Here is a 21,263-nt window from a genome sequence, read left to right as displayed (position 1 = left end):
AACATTTTGTGATTCCTGCACAAGGACACCCAGGTCCCTCTGCACAGCAGCATGCTGCAATATTTTACCATTTAAATAATAGTCCAATTCTGTGGAAACAAGAAGTCGAAACACTTGGTGATTCGGACAGTGTGTTTGCCCACAGGATGAAACTGCAGACGAGCAAAGCCATTATGTCTGGCTTGTAAGACATGTTCAAGACTTGCAGGCACCTATAGAGTTTAGAAGAGACACAAAGGATTGAGAATTGTGGGTGGTGAAAACAACAAGAACATTAGAAGAGGAATTGGATGGTATTTGAAGCAGACAGATGATGTGTACTTCATTAACGAGCACGGATCTCACTCAAAAGAAACATTCCAACATGCCCACTGAAGTGTAAAAACCTGAAGCACAAGAACAATCAGTACTAACCTTATGATCGACAGGAGGAAGTACAGAGACAGAAACAGCAGCCAGGTCAGCCAACTGACTACATCAGCTACGGCTGATCACCTGTAGTACCATTATAAGTAAAGGGAACTTTCAATTAAAGTATTGCAAGTTATTCTATGTCTGAATACTAAAATTTGAATGCTAACTTGAATTTAGAAACAATGTAAGTGGTTAGCACCGCTGCCTCAGTGCCAGGGACCCAGGTTGAATTCTTGGCTTGGTGATTGTGGATTTTGCACATTCTCCTCGTCTCTGTGCAGGTTTCCTCCCATTTTGTTTTATCCATAAATTACATTGGTATTAAATTTATCCTGGAGTAGGAAGTTCTGCTGATCTGGTATTTTTCCACCTTCTGTGATCAAGAGGAAGTTTAGCGTGTATCCTGCAGATTCTGCAGTAAGCAATTTATTGCCATTTTGGGTTAATTGTTAAACTTTGGTTATACCAGGGTACAGAAAAAACAGAATTTGATTTAAACAAAAAGACCGTCTGCCTCACAAACACTTACTAAAACCTCTCAAATGAAAAATTAGATTGAGTACATCATGCACAGAATAAGAATGCAACATTAAATTTGGACTTTTCATAGAATCAAGAGCATCTTACCCAGGCCCTTTCCCACAACCCCACATATTTACCATATCTAACCTACACATCTTTGGACACTAAGGGGCAATTTAAGTGTTGCCAATTCACCTAACCTGCACATGGGTGACACGAGTTTCCATGTTCTCCCTGAGGCCAGAATTGAACCCAGATCTCTGGCAGAGGTAGTCGTACTAACCACTGTGCTGCCCTAGATCAACACAGCTGGAGTGTTGCAGACGGTGCTCATGGATTTTAAAACCACGTGGAAGGCCAATTCCACCTTAGCCGATGGTGAATCTGTTAAGGTTTGAGACAATAGGTATTTACCACAGGTGGTAGAGAAGCAAGCAGTTACTGCTTAGACTGTTACATCTAATTGCTGGAATTGTAATTTAATATGCATTCATGCTGTGCTCAGAAGAATGTTGTTAAGGACTGAAGAGAACAGGAAAAGGTTCCTATAAAAAAAGTGGACTTACAAGAATAAAGAGGGATTGGTACAATTGATCATTGAAGTTCTTGGGGTAAAAGAACAGTGCATTTAGAATTTAGTAATGTTTCTTCTCCACTAACTGCCATGGCCTTCTGTGAAGCAAATGCATCAGTCCCAACTCAATTCCATGTTGGTCTGTTCCACGACAGTAGACAATTTTGTGCAAATTGGCACTAATCTTCAAGCTAACTCAGCAAGTTCAGAGGATGTGTAGGAAATAGAAATAATGAGCTGGTTCAGTTTGGAAATCATTCAGCAATGCATACAAGTAGAAACATCTTTAGAACATAAATTTGGTATTTTAAATGTCTTCAAATGCTCTTGCCCCAAAGGAGACCTTGATCAGATATCTGAATTGCAAATTAAAGTGTGTTATTTTGAAGTATCATTTTCAACAGATTAACCATAATGTACTGGGACATTAAAGGAGCAACCTGTGCTGTAATGAATGGTGCATTTCCCATTCTTTGTGATAAAAAAAATAAGAACTTGATCTTTGGATTTAGCAAAAAGGACACAAGTAAACTTAGCCATCAGATATAGAAGCTAGATAGTAAACTTCATGTCCCTGTAATTTTCACCTATCTAAAAGGAAACAACCTGCGTTAAAATGCAATTCTGTTGAACATTTTTGCCATCCAGAACACGAGTTATGCCAATTTGAGGTACTGCAGCCAAGCTGGATTCTGTTCTTATTAGGATCAATATCTTGATGAGTCAATTGACAAGGAGACTAGACCTTGAATAACTATCGGTCTCAACATACTGCAGCACCTCCATTGCCACCCCAGCTTAAATCAAGCAACTGGGCTAAACCTGGCACATTTCTGTACCTATAAAATGGAAACACTCCACCTACCATTCTGTAATTGAAAAGGCAGTAATCTATGATATTCCAAAGGGTATACATTCACTTAAATCAGTAAACTCACTCATGCTGCAACCTGGCTATGATCAGACTGAGTGAAGTTCTAACCATGAGCCAATTTAAAATTCTCATCCCACTTGTTAAATCCCTCCATCTTCTTCCCAGCTCCTGCAGCCCTCCTACCATCAGGAATCTCTACTTGTCCAATTCTTGCATCTCAAGCACTTCATTCCAACACCATTGACACCTTCAACTGCCAAAGCCCTAAATATGGGAATTCTAACTAAACTCCAAGACATTTTAAACCTACCTCTGTGACCAAGCCTTGGGGTACTTGTTCTAATACCACATATGGCTGAATGTCAAACGTAGTTTGATAATGTTACTGCAAAGCACTTAGGATATTTTAGCACAGGCAATCGAAAGAACATTCCTTATAAACATCAATTAAGGGAAGTATTTGATACAACACCACCCAGGGTAAATAGGGAAGAAACAGCACCAAAATGTCAAGTTATTTATTTAAAAGATGAAGATTTAATACAAGTTTTCAAACATTAGATGAGCGAGGAGAGTTTTTGACAAGCTAGAATTAAGTCAAAAGATGCCCAGGTAAAAGGCTGTAACAAGAGGAAATGAGGCATACAAAAAAGCTGGAAGTCTTGCTGATTGATAGGAATCAGGGTACATTGATGTTCATTTTTAGGTCAAATGGACAATAGCACCTCAGAATCCAAGCCAGCAAGGAGATTCCGTATGAACTCATCAACTACAGAAATATGAAGGAAGAATAGCTGGGAGAGCAAGTAGTAGCCATGTATGAATTTGCTAAAATAGATTCAGAGTTCAAATTAATAAGATTAGTTTCATGATTCAAGTTTAGTCCCCACCAAACAATTTGGCCAAATTCTGACTTGGTAAAAGTAGTACATGGTACTTGAAACATTGGATAGGATTTTGCACAAAGACAAATGGCCCTTAAAATCAACCAACAATGCCTCAGGGCAGCACAGTGGTTAGCACTACTACCTCAGCATCAGGGAGTCAAGTTTGATTCCAGCCTTGGGTGATTGTCTCTGAAGTTTGTGCATTCTGTCTAGGTTTCTATCAGGTGTTCCAGTTCCCTCCCACAGTACAGAGATGTGCAGGTTAGGTGGATTGGCTATGCCATGTTGCCCCTTAAATGTCCCAAGAGGGGATAAATGTGGGGTTACAGGAATAGGGCTTGGGTGGGACGCTGTTGAGAAATTTGGTGCAGATTTGATGGGCCAAATGGCCTCTTTCTGCACTATAGGAATTATATGATCTAAACTAAATATTCATACTTTGATCATGCCTCCTAGTTAACTAAATTTTCCAGTTTGACATATTAACCAGACTTTTAGAATGGCAAGGGACTGCTGTATTTCCACAAGCTCCCAATTGCTAAATGGCTTCAGTTCCAGAAAACTTCCCCCAAGCTTTAGTATAATATATTCCTGCTGGAAAAGATGTCAAAGGGTGACGACCCAAAAATTGAAACAAGTGGGTATTAAATCTTGTGTAACCATGTCATAAAACATTTTATTCCTCTTTTTCTACAATGTTATTTGCTCTCCTGCTGAAATACTAAAGGTTTCACTATACCAGATGTACCCAACATGTCCAAGTAAAGGCTCATTGCCCTCAAAATATTCACTTTGCAGGTAGTCAACTGTACAGCAATCATGCCTCTCCTTCAATAGTAGGTACTCATCTAGCTATGGATAAAAATTCTAGTATTTGGTGGCAGGGATTACAAGTTCTTACTTTTGCTGGTCAGCATTCTTAAGCCGAGTGAATAAGATTGCTTTTGTATGCGTTACATGTCATTGTAAAAGTGAAGGTGTTCGCTGAAAGATGTAAATAGCATTTGCGATTGAAGGTAAGCTGCTATTTTAATATGAATACAAATATTTTAGAAATAAATCAAACATTGGGCGTGTGACAATTTACTTTCTTTCCATTTATTGCTCATTTATGAACTCTCAATTTAGTGCATGTAAAAGCAGTTTTCTGCATCAGAGTTTGCAGGTCAAGCAAAGCCAAAAACTTTTACATTGGTGTTAACTTAAAACTATACAATAGTGATTACTTGATAGTAACTTAGCAGCAGATATTTGGCCCATCCCTGAAACTGGATTAATGGTGAGAAATTCTATGTTACTAGCAAAAACAATTAAAATAAAAATCAACTCCCCATTAAATGGTGAAGGCATTAGGTTAAGTGAAGGATCATGCATGACAAAAATTAGTGCAAGATTAGTCAATTGAATTCTATCCAAGAAAACTGGACAGAGACAAATAGCACAGACCATAAACTAACAGACAGCAAGAAAGTAAGTGACAGATACCAACATTGAGAAAGGACTGATTATACAGATTGGTAGCCAGTCCGGCTCTTCCTTCGTCCAATTATATAAGATAGTATGACAAGAATTATTAATAGGCCTAGTGCAGCTCCAACAGCGATTGGCACCAGAAAACCCAGGTCAGAATCAGCAAGACATTCTTCAGCTGTGACAAAAGTTAAGAGATCATTAGTTGAAGGACAGGTGAGAAGCATGAGAAGCCCACAAAACTTCAATTTTAAAAATTCAAGTATTGCCTAAAAAGGCATGATTAGGAAAAGCACTGTAGAATTAGGAAGTACCAAACACTAAAACTTCCATCTCATTACTGGTCATCCCATGTTTTGTTGCATTCAAAGTAGTCGCTGCAGAAATAGCTCAAATATGAAATTAGTAGCTTAAGTGAATTCAGTTGATTAAGTCGGAACAAATTCAAACATATTGTATATGGAGGGGCAATGGTCCAGAAGAGCAGTGCAGCTGTGAAGCAAATTTGCATGCAGACATAAAATGGCTTCACCCTAAAACACAAATTTCCCAAATTGGAGTAGACAATACAAAGTTACTCGATATCAACCCAACTGAGTATGTTCGAGAGCAAATTTATTCACCTTTTAGAAACTCCAGAAGGGCGTCAGTCCAAATGCATTTTTTAAAAAATCAGACCCCTAGTTTCCTCATGTTCAGAAGGAGCAAGCAGCTCTAATTGCTTTCAGTCTGCATGTGTCAGTGCAGCATTGCAAAAATGAGGCACTAAGGCAGGAGAGGCACATTTGTTCCAACAGTGGTACTACAATTTCACTCATTTTACACTGTTTTTGGTTTTAAGTAACTGAGAATTTCAGCACAAGTTCCCACTGGTACAGAAACAAGTATATACAAGTGCAATCAAGAGTCAATGCACATACAATTTATGCCATTACCAGGGCTGGTACTTGAAAGCAAAACTGATTGTTATACCCAGCCATCCATTTGGTATTATTACAAAGCCTTCAAAAACAAGACATGGTTCAGAAGCAGTGAAATTGTGACGCTAGAAATGTGGTCATAGGTACTGCAGAAGTCAAGGTTGTCTTACTCCTATGATCTGACCACAACCGTCAGGCATTAACATTAACCCAAGTAAAACCTGGTTAAAAAGGATGAATATTCTACCAAGAGTAGACAATCCTATTTTATGACAAGTGATACTTGAAGGCATAAAGAACTAAAAATTAAAGTTAGGTAACTTACATCAGCTCTAAGTACTAGTTGGACTTTGATAAGATTTAATATAGAATGGGATCCAGAATACTTAATTTGACTGGCATTTGTACAAGTAGGCAGTACTAGTGGGAAAGGAAATGCCTGCATACATTTCAAACCTCAATATATGAAGTGCATTGTTAATTCTCAAACAGGTTTACAGATACAGGTAAAGCACAATCAAGGGTGTGTTCTGGCTGTACCCAAAAAAAATTTATAATTCAAACTAAATTCTTGGCAATTTAAACATCAGGTTTCTCAATTTTATTCAACCACACAAACTTGGCTCATTCCAAGGATTGTGAAATTGGCTGCACAAGGGTTTAAGTAGCCATTTTAATGACGACATACATACTAGCCTTTAAAATTGGTCCTAGAAACTTGTATAAAATTCAGAGCACTTTTAAATTTTGCTGAACTATCCTTCAGCATACCTCTTAATTTTCATTAAATTGTTTACAGCAGATTTTACATTTGCAAACATTTAGTTGAACATTCCCAGAACTGAAAATTTAGAACTGCTCATATCCATCACTGTGATTCTGCCTACGACCAATGATGTAGATCACCAGCACAATCAAAATTATTGCTCCCAACGCTGCTCCAACTGCAATGGGTACGATGTACTTCTCATTTGTTTTGCAGTATTCAGCTGGATTTGAAGAAATTAGATAAAGGTTGGTGACGTCAGTAACCAAAAGGAGAGGAAAATGTCAAAAGATTCATTAATTACAAGGCATCCCCAAAAAGCCCGTGTTCTGAACAAGAAATTCCCTTTTGAAGCATTCAGAAAGGTAACTGATCCCAACGAAAGTGCAGCAAGATAGGAAGCAGCATGCCAGCTTATTGGTACAAGGCACTATAGAAAAAAGGCATGTTCAATACACCTCTTGCACAATAATTGTTCATCTCAAAACAAAATCAAAATCTAGTTCATACTAGGTGTTTCAACAGCCAACTTATTACTAAATTGGACTGCACTTTAAATGCTAAAGGCCATAGTTTATCCCTGTTGGTAAGTTATCAAACAAATACCAAAGACTAAACTTGAAACAAGAATGCAGGAAGCAAGAATGCAATTAGAAGATTTGAATGCAACTGATCACAATTCATCTGGTGCATGCAAAAGCCTGCAATTGCAAAATCAATTGATTGCAAGGGCATCAACATTTGTTCAAATTTATCACCTTTACAGGTCTGCATTTCATAATTTGGAAATAGATAAACAAATCTTCAAGCTAGTACAATGTCTAGTATAGGCTATATAAAGCTCACAATGGCAATGTTGAATTTCTTGGCAAATAGAATCCAAGTATTTCACATCAACACCACTTCAAATTTAAAGAGTTACAGGTACAAAATCAAGAACGCAACTTCATTCATCACCAAATTTAAGGCAACCATTTTTAGCTAGTTTGAATTCTGGCAAAACAAGCAATGTCCCAGCATTTATCTCTCAAAATATTGTTTCTCAGATTTGGTGGTCTGGAAGTTGAATAAACAACTAGATCAGGTTGCCTATCGACTTCCAAGAATGCCTGTCTTGCTGGTTTAAGTTGCCTCAGCCTCAAAATGTAGTTGCTAATTGTAACAACTTAAACCAAATGAAAATTGGAGTGGAGAGAGTAGATCCAAATTGTTCGCTGCTTTTCACTGAGCCCAGGCACAAAGGCTCTGGCCATTGAACAAATTCAATTTGTAGGAACAAGAGATTTGTGGAGTCACAAGCAGAGTTCTACAATAGGGCAAAAAAATCACCACACTAACCAAGACTGGGACTAATAATCAAGACCACCAGCCTGAAATCTACTTTTAACTGGAAATAAAGTAAGAGGTTCAGTGTGGTCGACTCTTACTATACCATTCGACCATACTGGGAATGAGCAATAAATGCATCATCCAGATGAAAAAGTCTTCAACCACGTGGAGGTGAATGGGAAATTGCTGTGGTTAACTAACAAGTGTAACTTCCTTTTTAAAAAAAAGTGTAAAATATGCAAGCTTTTACATTCCTCAGCCCCAAATAAATGCTACATGAGCTTACAGGAAGTTTTTTTTATTATAAAGCCAAGTTTGAGTTAACTTTACATACAAATGAGGCACAGGAATAAAGAAACTTGGAGAAACTTCTCCAAGTTATAATTTCAAAGATAAAAGTCAACGTTTTCAAAATTTCACAGTGACTAGAGTGCATTGTGAAAAACTCCAGATCCCCAAAATTAGAAAATTAGTGGTCAACATGAGAAAACATTTGCACATGCCAATTAGAACAGACATTACACAATAAATTCTTTCCACAATCCAAGGCACCCAACTGAAAAGTCTCCCCTATGCAGCACAGTTTTTGCTAAAGACCAACTCTTATATACACAAACTATTAACATTTATACAGTTTCCACAGTAAAGCCAAACAAGCTACATGAGATCTTTGTAAATACATGTTCAGTTTTAGATTTCATATTCATTAAGTTGTTGGTAGAAATGTTGGTAGTAGTGCTGGCAAATTAGTGATTGTGTTAGTTTCAAGGGAGTAGCTAAAGGCAAACTTGCCAATTTAAGTCATCCAAAGGAACACATTTCCTGGCAGCAATGCCATGTCTAGACGAAGTTTTCAATGCCAGCAATGCATACCAACATTTCATCTGCATCAAGTGTGGGTGCAAGTCCACTGCCCCCAAGAGACTTACTTGGCAAGAGCCTAGTGCAATTGAAGGGGAAGTGCAGAGGCAAGCACTTGCACCCACTACAGTGAACAGCAATTTAATCAGGTCACTATGCATTTGGAGAATCAAAAAACAATTTAGAGTGTTTGGTATCCAGCGTAGCTTTTTCTTCTACCAATCACATAAGCAATCACAACAATCACAATTAAGCCAGCCAGAGCTGCACCAACTATAATAGGGATAAGAATGCTGTCATCATCCAGAGAACACTCTTCAGCTGTGGACAAAAAATAATATCAGATAAATCACCAGTTACTGCTCAAAGACAATAACTATACAATAAAGTTGTGTAGTTCATTTCTCTAAAGATGCCAATTACTGGATACTTCTGGACAAGTATCCCCTTCATAGTCTGTCAATTAACTTTAAGCAAGGAGTACAAGTGGCTTAGTTGTCCTGACCAGATTTTCCTCCAATAGCTTTACTTATTTCTACAGGGACACCAATGATTGACAACAGAAACAAACAATGTCACCAAAGTAGGGTGGAGAGCAGTTATAGATGGCACAGCAAAAAGCAAAGGCTCTTACAGTTTCAGGTCATAAAAGCAAGCATCAATTCCAGCTAGATCAGGGAAAGTAAAATATTGAAAGATTTTATGATCAGTAGTTGAACAAAAACATAGGGATGGTACCATATAGATGTGGATGACATCCACAGTTTGCTAAATAATGCTAAGTTACTTACCTCGGGAGAAAGTACCATTCTTGACCTCAAATGGTTGGACCCATATGTTAAAAGTATTAATAACCAATTGCTCAGTCACCACTATGCTCTGCTCCTTGTGACACATGTATGAGCTTCCAACAAATGCTTGCCAAAATTTCAGATTGCTATTGTTGCTGTTAAATGCAGTTGCTGCAAAGAAAACAAATCAAAATCAGAAATTCCTCTTCCATCAAGAGATGAACTAGGACATTTAGTGCCAAATATGCACAGTAAAAAAATACCTCATCTGCACAATTTCTGTAATTAGTGTTGTTTAATTTCTCCCATTACAGAGAATGGTGTATACCCCAAATAGAACAGAAACTGACTAATCATGAAATGAAGGATTCAAATTGAATAGAAATGCATTGGCTCAAAAAACTGACAATTTGGACCCAAGCCAGACTAACATGCAAAGTTCCACAGCATCGCAAATGACAGTTAGTGTTTTACATAAAGTTCTTCAGAATCATAATTACAATTAATATTTTGGTTGGGGCAAGACAAATGACCTACTTCTGTTAGCTGCATTTAGTACTAAAGTAACTTGCTAGTGTTCAGTTTAAGATTGTTTCAAAGCTTTTTAGCTAAAACAATGGATTTTAGCCAAATGTAGTGACAACTTGGAAAAAAAACACCAACTACTAGAATGATTAAATTTAGAATTATCAGAACATTTATTCCATGGAGTGAGATACAAGATTTACAAGGAGGATCAGAAATGGCTTAAAGCCTTTTGTTATCACCCTGGAATACAGGTCCAATTCAACTCAGTCCTTCAGAAGATCAATTGATTGACCAAGGCAAACCTTTTATGGCTACTAATACTTACTTGAACCATTTATGACCAAACTTATGTTAACTTTCACCTCCTTCAGGAAAAATTTTGATTGGTCCTGAAACAAAAACACAAGGTTGTGGCATAGGGCTCAATGAAACTAGGATTTTTTAAATATTCAAAACAAAAGACTGCCAAATTTACACAATGGCCTAGAAAAAACTTATACGAGATAAAGACGTAGACCAAGGTGGTAAATTTCAAATCAGAATCTATCCCCAATACCAATTTCAACAGTTGCATGCATCAATAGGTCATGCCCAAGCTAGGGAAAGGCTGGTTAAGGTTCCTGCTCCTGATGCAAGATTAAAGTATATGAACACATGAATGGGAAGAAATTGTAATGCTCTCCCAGCTAATCAGTCAACGTTTGTACAAAGGCACTGTAGATATGGGCTTCTTTTAAATCTAGATCAGAAACTCTTCCTCTCAACTTTTAACACCTGTGCAAACTAACCACTTCTCACAATGTCATTCTTTACCTTGTCCTACTTTTAAATCTGAACTAGGTCCTGAACATGGCTGTTTTCAAAGCTGCAAGTCCAAGTTTTTGCTTTATAAAAAAATTTTAGAATCTTAGAAACCCTATAGTACAGAAAGAGGCCATTTGGCCCATAGAGTCTGCACCAACCACAATCCCACCCAGGCCCTATCCCCATATCCCTACATATTTACCCACTAATCCCTCTAATCTACACATCCCGGGACACTAAGGGGCAATTTAGCTTGGCCAATCAACCTAACCCGCACATCTTTGGACTGTGGGAGGAAACCGGAGGAAACCCACATAGACATGGGGAGAATGTGCAAACTCCACACAGACAGTGACCCGAGCCGGGAATCGAACCCAGGTCCCTGGAGTAGGCATGCAAATGTAGCAAAGGAAATACAATTTAACACTTACCACAGTGAAATGAAACTGAATAGTGGTGTCCATATCTTCTAGAACAAGAGTTGCATCATTATCCCCACAGTGTCCACTTGCAGTAGAATTGGAATCGATATTAACTAAATGTGTCTGAGGGAGGAAAAGTTTGTTATCAAGTTGCAATGCAAATTGGAATGGAATGTAGGGAAAAAAGAATACCTTGTTCTCTGTATAGGTAATGTTTAGCTGAAGTCCCATATTGGCAAGGAGACAAGGATCACTTCCATTCTTAACAGTATAGTTGCCCACTTCTGGCAGCTCTGGTGGAGGTTTAGTTGGGATTGGGGTTACAGTTGGAGTTGTAATTGTTGTAATAGGTGCTACTGTGGTTGGCATATCAGCCTTACAGAAGGATTCTTGGAAGAGAAAGATTAACAGGTCAGTTAATAGTCAATTATTACTGCTTAGAGCAGCTTTCATTTCAATGAAGATGCTTCTGTTAAGTAGCAATGCATAGAGATCAAGGAATTGAACACAGGCATGCTAGTTTAAGAGCTACAAGAAATAGGGGAGGTACTTGATACAATGAGAAACTACTGGCTAGAGACTAGCCATCCTTTAGACAATGAATGGATTTGCAACCAGAGGAAGAAAACACTCAAATGTACTTCATGCACGAGTTTACAGTACAAGTTGTTTTATGTACAAGATAGATTATACCTAAAACAGCATTGAATTAAATTTTTCCTTGTAAAGCCCAGTCAAGGCCATAAGCACTGGGTCTGAACTCAAATCTAGCACATCAGCATGAACTTTGTGTCCAGCTGAATAAGGATTATTCACATATTTTCCTACCATTTTTGCCAATTGTTCCATTTTCCACAAAGGCTTGAATGCTAACATTCCAAAAAACCATGACAACTGCTTCACTTTCAATAGCTTTAACACTTCTACATGTGTAGATGGTATTAAGGGGTGCCGGCTCCATTAGAGAATTCACAGCCACATGCTTTACACCTACAAGTTAAAGGTAGAACAGAAAACAAAATTCAGTCAATGGCAAAGTACATTGAAATATCAAATTCTCTCATCTCAAAGGGGCAAAAACAACATGCCAAATATTGATCATGTGCATCCTATCAAAGCTGTTCCTAGCCCTCCCAACATTGTCATGTGCCAGGGAGCCACAGAACCTGTACAGTGCAAGAGGCCATTCAGCCCCTCAAGCTGGCACCAACTCAGAGCATCTGACCCAGTCCTACCCCTCTGTGCATTTACCATGGCCAATGCACCTAACCTACAAATCTTTACACTGTCCCCTTAACTTACCATGTCACTTTGAGTGAAGGAAAAACAATCCGCCCTTTCAGATGTAATATCTACACCATGTTGCCCCTCCCTCACACTGACTATCAGACCCCTCCCCCATCTTCACCCCCACTCCAACCCTTGACAACCCAGAGAAATGGGCCTGAACAGAATCAGTGCACTGCACCGAATTCATGCATCATTTAGTCACAATTCTGTTATAGGTCTGACATGTTGAGCCTGGCTATTTCAATAACATTAACCTCCTAATATAAAAGTGGCATAAAAATCAAGAAAAGCATATCCTCATTAGGGTATATGCCCAAGTAAATGGCTGTACATAATTTGAAACAGTACATCAACTGAAAACATATGCTGCCCAAACCAAAAATTAAGAGTGTTGCTCTTTGTACTCAAGTTACAAAATGTGGAAAAACTGAAATTTATCGAGTCCCTCCAGTGCTAAATGCAACAAAGCACTAATAGGCACAGTTCTGGTCACTGCAACATAGGAAGTGATTCAATCATGTTGACGGGACAATTTTAGTTTGAGAAAAGATTGGCTGTGAGGGGAGGCAGGATTGAAGCATATAAAGTGGGGTCTAGATAAAGCAGCCCAATTCCTGTTAAGGAAGCTACAACAGGGGACATGTGTTTAGAGGAGATTCAAGGGAAAATGTTTTTACCGAGAGCTTGGAGATCCAAAATGCTACCCAAAAAGGATGACGGAAGCAGAAACCCTCAAATTTGATCAATTCTGAACATACATTTGAGTTGACACAATGGATCAAATAGTTTTCAATGCTGCAATTTCTATGACTTTATGATTCACTAATTTTAATCACCTTGGGTGTGTAAAACTGGTTACAAGAAAAAATTAGCACAGTTCTGTTATGATGGCACTGGATAGCCAGGCAATTCACTCAAGGTGACAAACTGGAAGATGATCTTTAGTGTCATCTGAAAGTGAGACATTGTGGAAATTACCATCCAAGTTCTGCATTTAACTGGAGCCAAGAACACATGCTCAAAATCAGGCTTGAACCTATAATCTGACTCAGATGAGTTGAACGACCAACCAAATCTAATTGAATCACTAAACTTTTATGCAAAAATCAATGATCAGCTTAGTACTTGCATTAATAAAGACATGGCTGCAAATTTGCATATATTGATTAATAAATTAAGCATCAATGTACTGCACAATTGCCCTGAGGCAAGTAGATGGGACAGGAAAGGAGTTCCAATGGATTTTTCACAAAAGCAAAGGCATCAGCAACAGATGAAGACCATCAACTCAGTTTAGTTCAGACATTACTCAGCTGTGTATTACTGGGCTACGCCCCTGGTTAACTGAAGATATGATGTGGAGATGCTTAAGATAGCCAAGTGTCACCGATAGGATCACCTTAAATCTATATCAACAAGATAATAAATCCATACTCTTGTTTTTTGCTCCAGGAAAAAGTTCTGCATCACTGACGTTGTAAGTGAAAATCAGTACATCTCCACTAAATTCTCCAGCAGAGTGGGTGAAGTTTAAGCTCAAGGAGTGACCAGTTCCAAAGTCCATTTTCAACAAGGGAGCTGAATTGTTGCCACCACAAATGCTTCCATTAGATGATAATGAATTTGGCAACCAAAAAGTTGTATTTTCCTGAAAGAAATGAGTAGAAAATTAAATTAGTTAAATTTAGTTTAGATGTCCAGTGACAACTGCAAACACCTTCAAGTATATTGCATCCCCTTCAAGGATTATTAACACCATTGGTTAGGGACAGCAAGTTCTCATTAAAAACAACTGGAATACATTAAGTGGTTGACTAGTGAGGTTTTGATCAAGAAATCATTTTTTTTAAAGTTCAATTCAGTCAGAACTAAATGAAGCACAGAATATTCAAAATGACTAGTGGCCAAAATACAAGTGGCACATGGAGATAATAGTACTGAGAAATAGGTACGTACTTAGTTTGAGGCCAGAACACAGGGCTTAAATGGCCTGCACCTGTTATGTAAAATCTGTCACAATTGAGACCAGCGTATGAACAAGTCAGTCTCATGGAGGTAACACTTCCACTCAAAGTTGAGTTTGCCAGTCATGTCAATCACAATGGTTCATTGAACTTACCACCAGTCGTTTAACAGGCACTTGCTGTTTTCCTATAGTATCTGCCTTCCACTTGGAAGCATACATGTTACACAGCATTAGTCAGTGAAATTAAAGAACAAACATGTGCATTACTTAACATATCTTTCATGACAATGTGGAACAGGACTTGAGCTTAGACAGGTAAACCATTAAGGAATCAGTATAGCCTAGGGATAATTTAACATTCAAACATGAAGATTCATAGCCTCTCTAGCCCATCAATAAAGTGCAAATCTACACTTCTCCCACTCTTCCATGCTCCAGAAGATGTTTGCTAAAGGAACACTTTTGGAAAAAAAAAGACTTATGGTGCAACATGGTATTTTCTTGATTATAGGTTGAAAATAGATGCTGCATTAAAGAAAGCTTTGGCAAGATTGAGAAATTTAGGAATGGAATAACCCAGGGCTGAAAGCTCTAAATAGTGCTGACTCAGCAAGCACATGCAGCATTCTAGTATCATTATTTCTCCTCCTAACTTAGTTTCAATTTGAAGAAAACCATCTTGAATGTCCAAATAGAAGAATGCACCATTTTAGTTCCTATAACCCCAGTTCAATCATTCCCATTTGCTGTACTATAGTTGGATCAAAGCACATCTGAAATATGTCTATTTACTCAAGCAATCTGAACTCAAAAAGGATTAAAGATCTTATGCCAGCAATTCAAGCTGCACCTGTCCAGGCAGGCAGAACACAGCCTGCACATCAGCTTAGTATTTACATTAACAGACATGCATCTTTCCATATGTTAACAGATAATGCAGCACATAATGCTTTACTGCCTCACCAGGTACTAACTCAGGCTAACAGAAGTCCATTCTTTGTTTTCCTCAATACTGACATCATTCCTTCTGCACAGAAAACATGCAATTGTTTTATTAATGATCACATTGTATACATGGTACCAAGTGTAAGATTTCCTCCCCCTCATTTTTCTCGAAGGAGAGTATTCTTGAAGGATATGATTTCAGGGCTCAATACCAAGTGCCAGTCTGACGTGGTGACTACAGACCATTACAGCCACAAAAAAAAAACATTCACAATGGATCCGAGGATAGTAATCAGGAGCTAAAACTGGCTCCCAAGTCAGGATGTCAAGGTCACACTGTAGCAGTTGAACACACCAACTAAACTTGCATACAAGATTGAACCCATGAACTTCTTTGATGCATGACTACTCACTGCTTTGATAAAGTACAGATCAATTGCATTACTTACCATTGTCCCATTTCCTTCATAATGGACAGTGAAGTTGACAGACAATACAGCATATATACAGGTTTTGTTATCCTTGCCATGGACTTCAACTTCTACTGCTTTAGCAAGTGAAAGTCCTGAAAAATATTTGACAATGCTCAGGAACAGCCAAACACTTCAGCCACAATACCACAAATTCAGCTTGTGCATTATGATTGCCTATTGTACAGAACTACACAGACTAAAGCACAGCTGCAACAGGGTTGCTTACTGAGGGCAGTCAGGTTGGTACCATCAGAATTATAATTTTAAAAATGCTTATATCTACAAGATTGATTCCGTTTCTGAATCTGGTGCTCTGAGTTTAAGTTAGTGCACAAAATGGACTGACATTGCAAAGCACAGCCAATAACGAATATACTAAAGTCAAGGATGAACGATCCTTCCCCAGGATTCATACAATGTAGGGGGCAAAAGATAATAGGCCCACTAGAGACAAAATTGCATTCCTTAAATTTCATTTCTTTGACTTGTCCTTGGTGGCGATATCAAGCGAGACCACATCCAACTCTATGAAAAGCTGCAGAGTCATATTTCACTCACAGCATCATCTCTATTACTCTCCACAGATGCTGCCAAACTGAGTTCCCCCCCCCCGCCAATACTTGCATTTCCATCATCTACAAAACCCCTAATACTTAGTCTAGTCTTTCTTGTACCTTAAGTACACATAATGGAGTACTTGTGATAAAAGATGATATGAAGTGTCAGACCTGCCATAGCAGCATAATCAAGATTACAACTTCCCTTCTGGAAGTCATGGGGGTGCAACCGCAGTGATCACACCACTTTATAGTTTGCTCAAGTTGAAATGAAACAAGGGACAACTTTTCATAATTCATTAGCACTTATCACTTACCACAATCAATAGAAACCCTACAGTGCAGAAAGAGGCCATTTGGTCCATCGAGTCTGCACTAACTACAATCGCACCCAGGCCCTACCCCCATATTTACCCATTAATCCCTCTAACCTATGCATCTCAGGACACGAAGGAGCAATTTTAGCATGGCCAATCAACCTAACCTGCACATCTTTGGACTGTGGGAGGAAACCGGAGCACCCAGACACGAGGAGAATGTGCAAACTCCACACTGACTCAAGCCGGGAATCAAACCCGGGTCCCTTGAGTTGTGAAGCAGCAGTGCTAACCACTGTGCTACCATGCTGCCCATAGAATGTAAAACTTTTATTTCTCAATTAAAAATTGAGAATCAATTCATAACTAATATTCATAAAATCTTAGGAGTTGAACCATACAGTAGACAACAAGAATCATGATTTTAGGGTCCATTCTCCAGACAATGTTTAATGCGATTTCCCCCCTCCCAAAATTAGGAATTAAAGTAGTAAAACCACTTTCATTCTCCAAACGTATAAATAATTTTTCCCCCCACATGCAAACCTTCCAAGAAACTTCCTTCAATTCGGCACGGTAGCACAGTGGTTAGCACTGCTGCTTCACAGCTCCAGGGACCTGGGTTCGATTCCCGGCTTGGGCCACTGTCTGTGTGGAGTTTGCACATTCTCCTCGTGTCTGCATGGGTTTCCTCCCACAGTCCAAAGATGTGCGGGTTAGGTTGATTGGCCATGCTAAAATTGCCCCCTAGTGTCCTGAGATGTGTAGGTTAGAGGGATTAGCGGGTAAATATGTAGGGATATGGGCGTAGGGCCTGGGTGGGATTGTGGTCAGTGCAGACTCGATGGGCCGAATGGCCTCCTTCTGCACTGTTGGGTTTCTATGATTTCTATGATGATGCTGTCCTGCCTCATTGGAAGTACTACTGGAGATAGAAGCCAACATATTCACAACTGTAGAATGATGACTTCTGTTCTAGTAATACCTGATGGTGTGAAATACACCTACATTAAACAACTTGCACCATTTATCCAGTTCAACAATCCTGTTGGGGGGGGGGGGGGGGGGGGGGAGGAGGAATGAAAGATGACCATGCAATGATTCCTAGGGTTGAAGTACACTTTCTGCACCAAACTGCTTAGTCAAGATGGGAGGTTAAAATGAATCAGCACATGAAGTGCTTTTACAAGAACCTCATAGCATTTGCTTATAAAAGAGCCAGCCTTAACCAGAAATTACAGATGAAAGCATCAAGAAATTAGAAAATCAAACAAAACTATTTCTGCAACTTATACAAACATTGGATGTACATTCAATTGCGATGGAAAAAATAGCAAAAGGAAAGTAGTTTCAAGTCATGTTCTAGAGGGGTCAGTGTTGGGACCCTGACGGTTTGTTATACTTTAATGATTTACACAAACACCCTAGACATGATTGGGAAACTTGCAGATGACAAAGATTGGCCAAATAGTGGCTAGTGTACAGGATTGCTATAATCTCCAAAATAATATAAAAATGGGATTTTCAGTAATTTCATTAGTGTGAATGCAAGCCTACTTGTGACAAATAACTAGTCACAGTAAAGTCAAAGATGGATTTTAACACAATTGTAAGGGCACGTATTTAGTGAGGTCAAACAGTTATAGGGAAGACAGAGGGATAGATGAAGTGAGATCTTGGCATACAAGTACACATAGATCCCCAAAAGCAGCAGTTCAAGTAGACAAAGTCATAAAGAATGCATATGAAATGATCTCCTTCATTGGCAGAATATAAAAGGACAATTTTGAATTGCAACACTGGCAAGGCCACAAATGGAGTTGCAGGTACCGTTCTGGTCACATTACAGAAAGGACATAATTGATCTGGAAATAGTGCAGTGGTGGTTTACAAGAATGTTGCCAGGGCTAGAATAGTGAAGTTAAGGGGAAATTGGGGTTTTTTTCTTGGAACAAAAAGACAGCTGAGGGCAATTTCATGGAGTCAAAATTATGACAAAAAAAAACAGTCAGCAGGATAAAACTGTTTCACTTTTAATATAAGCGGTAGAAGGTGCAGATGGGACATGAGGAAGAACTTGTTTTATGCAGAGGGTAGTGGGTGTCTGGAATTCATTGCCCGAGTTGGTGGTGGAGGCAGAGACCCTAAACTCTTCTACAAAGTACTTGGATCCACACCTGAAGCGCTGTAAACTACAAGGCTATGGATCAGGTGGGATTAGAAAGGATACCTGGATAAGATGGGCTGAATGCTCTCCTTCGGTGCTACAACTTTTCTATGGTAACCTGGGGGCGGGGGGGGGGGGGAAGAGGAGAAGAGAAAAAAAACTCCAAAATGAAAAAGCTGAAGAAAATTCGAAAGTGGAGATCAACAAATGCAAAGTCAGAATAACTCTGTTCTCGGGGAAACTGATTTGTTTTTTTAAAAAATCCACATTTGTATCAGCGGGTTAATGAGCTGAAACGATTATAAACGCTGCTAATATTTAACTGGATGAGGGTAGGGTTAATGGGCAGAGTGCAGAGCCATTCCCAGCCGCTTCCCCAGCCCTTTAAACAATAGCCGGGTAACACAGACAGCACGGTCGGGGTTCACCGCCCAGCAACATGGAGACAGAAAAGGAGATAACGCGGCTTGTGTCCAAGCGGCTCATGGAACAAATGGAGGACCCAGGTGACAGGGAGCCCGCCAAGGCCGGGCCAGCCCCAGCAGCAGGCGGGTCGGAGTACCCGATCCCCAGGCTTTCCCCGTCACTAGGCCGGCGGGCAACCACACCGCTCCCCCTTCTCTCACACACACACATACATACCTGCGATGATGAGAATGGCGAGGCGGAGACCGGGATGCTGCATGGCGGCGAGTTGAGAAGGGGGACACAGAGCGAAAGCAGCAGCTCCTTGACAGCCAGCAACCACCCCGGGAACTCAGACAGCAAACACCGCCCGGACACTCCGCCCGAGCCTCGGGTTAAAGCGCGACAAAGCCGCACGTGATCCGGGCCCGCCCCGTCAGCTTCCACCAATCACCTCCTTGTCTATTAAAGTAATGGGAGATAGGTATTTACAGCAAGCTGATCAGGGGCAGAAATCCCCTCCCTCCCTAGCAATTCCGGGGGGGGTTAGGGTTCTCGGGACAGGTTGTCCACTGTGTAGATAAACCACAATCACTTGGACCCTTTACCAGCTTGTTGTTGTTGACCCTCAACAAATAAAGAGGTGTCATGGATTTTGTTTCTCTTGTGACATTGACATTTTGGACTCAGCCATGTCACCTGCTGTGTGGGTGATTGCCAGTTGATCACGAGTTAGGAGATTGAATCAGTTGGTGGTGGATGCCATGTGATGTTGCTGTTGAAATAGTCGGTTAAAATTTCTTTCACTTCGGGATAATAATGTTAGCTCCATTTTATTGATTTTTGGGGGAAAAAAGCGCAGATTTTTTAACCTTGGATCTGTCAAAATGTGAAATATTAAGCATCAGCTTACCTCTGAGATATTGATTCACCTTACTGGAAAAAAGAAATTGCAGGTATCTTCCAAACCCTCAAACCAGGTTTCAGTGTGGAACACCAGTGAGCGTCATGGCCTTTTGGATAAGTACCTAGATTCTGTCCTTTTGCTGCAGAGCACCTGCTCACCCCTCCATCACCAACCCCCACCACCTCCCATGTTATAAAAATTCCCTGGAACATAACACAAGTACTTTGTTCTGTATAATAAGTGCTCAATCAAACGTATGTTATTGTTTACTTAATGTGAAAATTGTTGTTAGGGCTGGGGCAAATGGGGACGTGGATATCAGCTTGAGATTAGTGAGGGGTGTTTGCATCTGCAAGTCTTCTTGCATCTGAATGAAGGTGAAGCTCAGTTACTAGCCATCAGTGAAATAAAATATTCAGATTCTCAAGCACAGGTTTTTAAAAAAATCATGAGAGAAAGAGGCGTAGATGGATGTATAAGGCTTGAATTCAGCATATTCTGATTATATTTGGTGGCCACCTTAAAATTTTCTCACTCACCAACACTCCCGACTAGGGTATGGCACTGTGGACCAAATGACTGCAAGACTGGGTATGGGGTATAAAAGAATGTAGAAATTCAGAGGCCTTGGGCATTTTATAGTAAGTGAAATAGATGGTATTTCTGCAGCTGTCAGTTTAATTCCTGCGCAGTGTGTTGCCTCCCTGATACCAAGGTAATGGCCATCACCAATATTTTGAACAGGGAAGAAGACAACCAAAATGATTTTCCAAGGTGGCAAATTAATTTGAATTGATTTATTGTCACATGTATTGGGATACAGTGAAAAGTATTGTTTCTCACGCACTATACAAAGCATACCATTCATAGAGAAGGAAATGAGTGTGCGCAGAATGCATTCATAGCTAGGGTGTAGAGAAAGATCAACTTAATGCAAGGTAGGTCCATTTAAAAGCCTGATGGCAGCAGAGATGATGTTCTTGAGTCGGTTGGTACGTGACCTCAGACTTTTGTATCTTTTTCCCAATGGGAAAAGGTGGAAGAGAGAATGTCCGGGATGCGTGGGGTTCTTAA

The 21,263-nt window shown here is 39.6% G+C and overlaps 2 protein-coding genes across 5 annotated transcripts in view; both read right to left on the bottom strand.

Moving 5' to 3' along the window:
- LOC144492861 (heat shock factor protein 1-like) overlaps window positions 1–484 on the bottom strand; it is a 62,093-nt gene extending 61,609 nt beyond the window's left edge. The window contains exon 1 of the mRNA XM_078211394.1: window positions 415–484. The gene's annotated coding sequence lies outside the window, so the exon portion shown is untranslated. The remainder of the gene's footprint in view (window positions 1–414) is intronic.
- A 2,403-nt stretch (window positions 485–2,887) lies between these two features.
- On the bottom strand, window positions 2,888–19,915 carry lamp2 (lysosomal-associated membrane protein 2). 4 transcript variants are annotated; one of them, XM_078211386.1, is made up of 9 exons: window positions 19,520–19,902; window positions 15,813–15,928; window positions 13,887–14,100; window positions 11,991–12,152; window positions 11,355–11,551; window positions 11,172–11,285; window positions 10,262–10,325; window positions 9,409–9,579; window positions 2,888–4,919 (listed from the first exon to the last, which is right to left on the bottom strand). In XM_078211386.1, the coding sequence occupies exons 1-9, from the start codon at window positions 19,560–19,562 to the stop codon at window positions 4,777–4,779; spliced, it is 1,224 nt and encodes a 407-aa protein (XP_078067512.1). In that variant the 5' UTR covers window positions 19,563–19,902; the 3' UTR covers window positions 2,888–4,776. The 4 variants fall into 4 exon arrangements, with proteins under 4 accessions (XP_078067512.1, XP_078067514.1, XP_078067513.1 ...); XM_078211388.1 differs by having other exon boundaries at window positions 4,348–6,650; window positions 19,520–19,915; XM_078211387.1 differs by having other exon boundaries at window positions 4,348–8,938.
- Between the last annotated feature and the right edge of the window lie 1,348 nt (window positions 19,916–21,263).

Source organism: Mustelus asterias, chromosome 4 (genome assembly GCF_964213995.1).
Source record: "Mustelus asterias chromosome 4, sMusAst1.hap1.1, whole genome shotgun sequence".
NCBI lineage: Eukaryota > Metazoa > Chordata > Chondrichthyes > Carcharhiniformes > Triakidae > Mustelus > Mustelus asterias.
This window is presented reverse-complemented; position numbering and strand designations above follow the sequence as displayed.

Excerpts from the sequence above, each read along its gene's own strand:
- lamp2 (XM_078211385.1), bottom strand. The coding sequence starts at position 19,562 with ATGCAGCATCCCGGTCTCCGCCTCGCCATTCTCATCATCGCAG. Across the intron at positions 15,929-19,519 it reads CGCCATTCTCATCATCGCAG|GACTTTCACTTGCTAAAGCA; the intron begins GTATGTATGTGT and ends AATATTTTTCAG. Across the intron at positions 10,326-11,171 it reads TTCAGTTTCATTTCACTGTG|GACCAATCAAAATTTTTCCT; the intron begins GTAAGTGTTAAA and ends TTTTTGTTTCAG.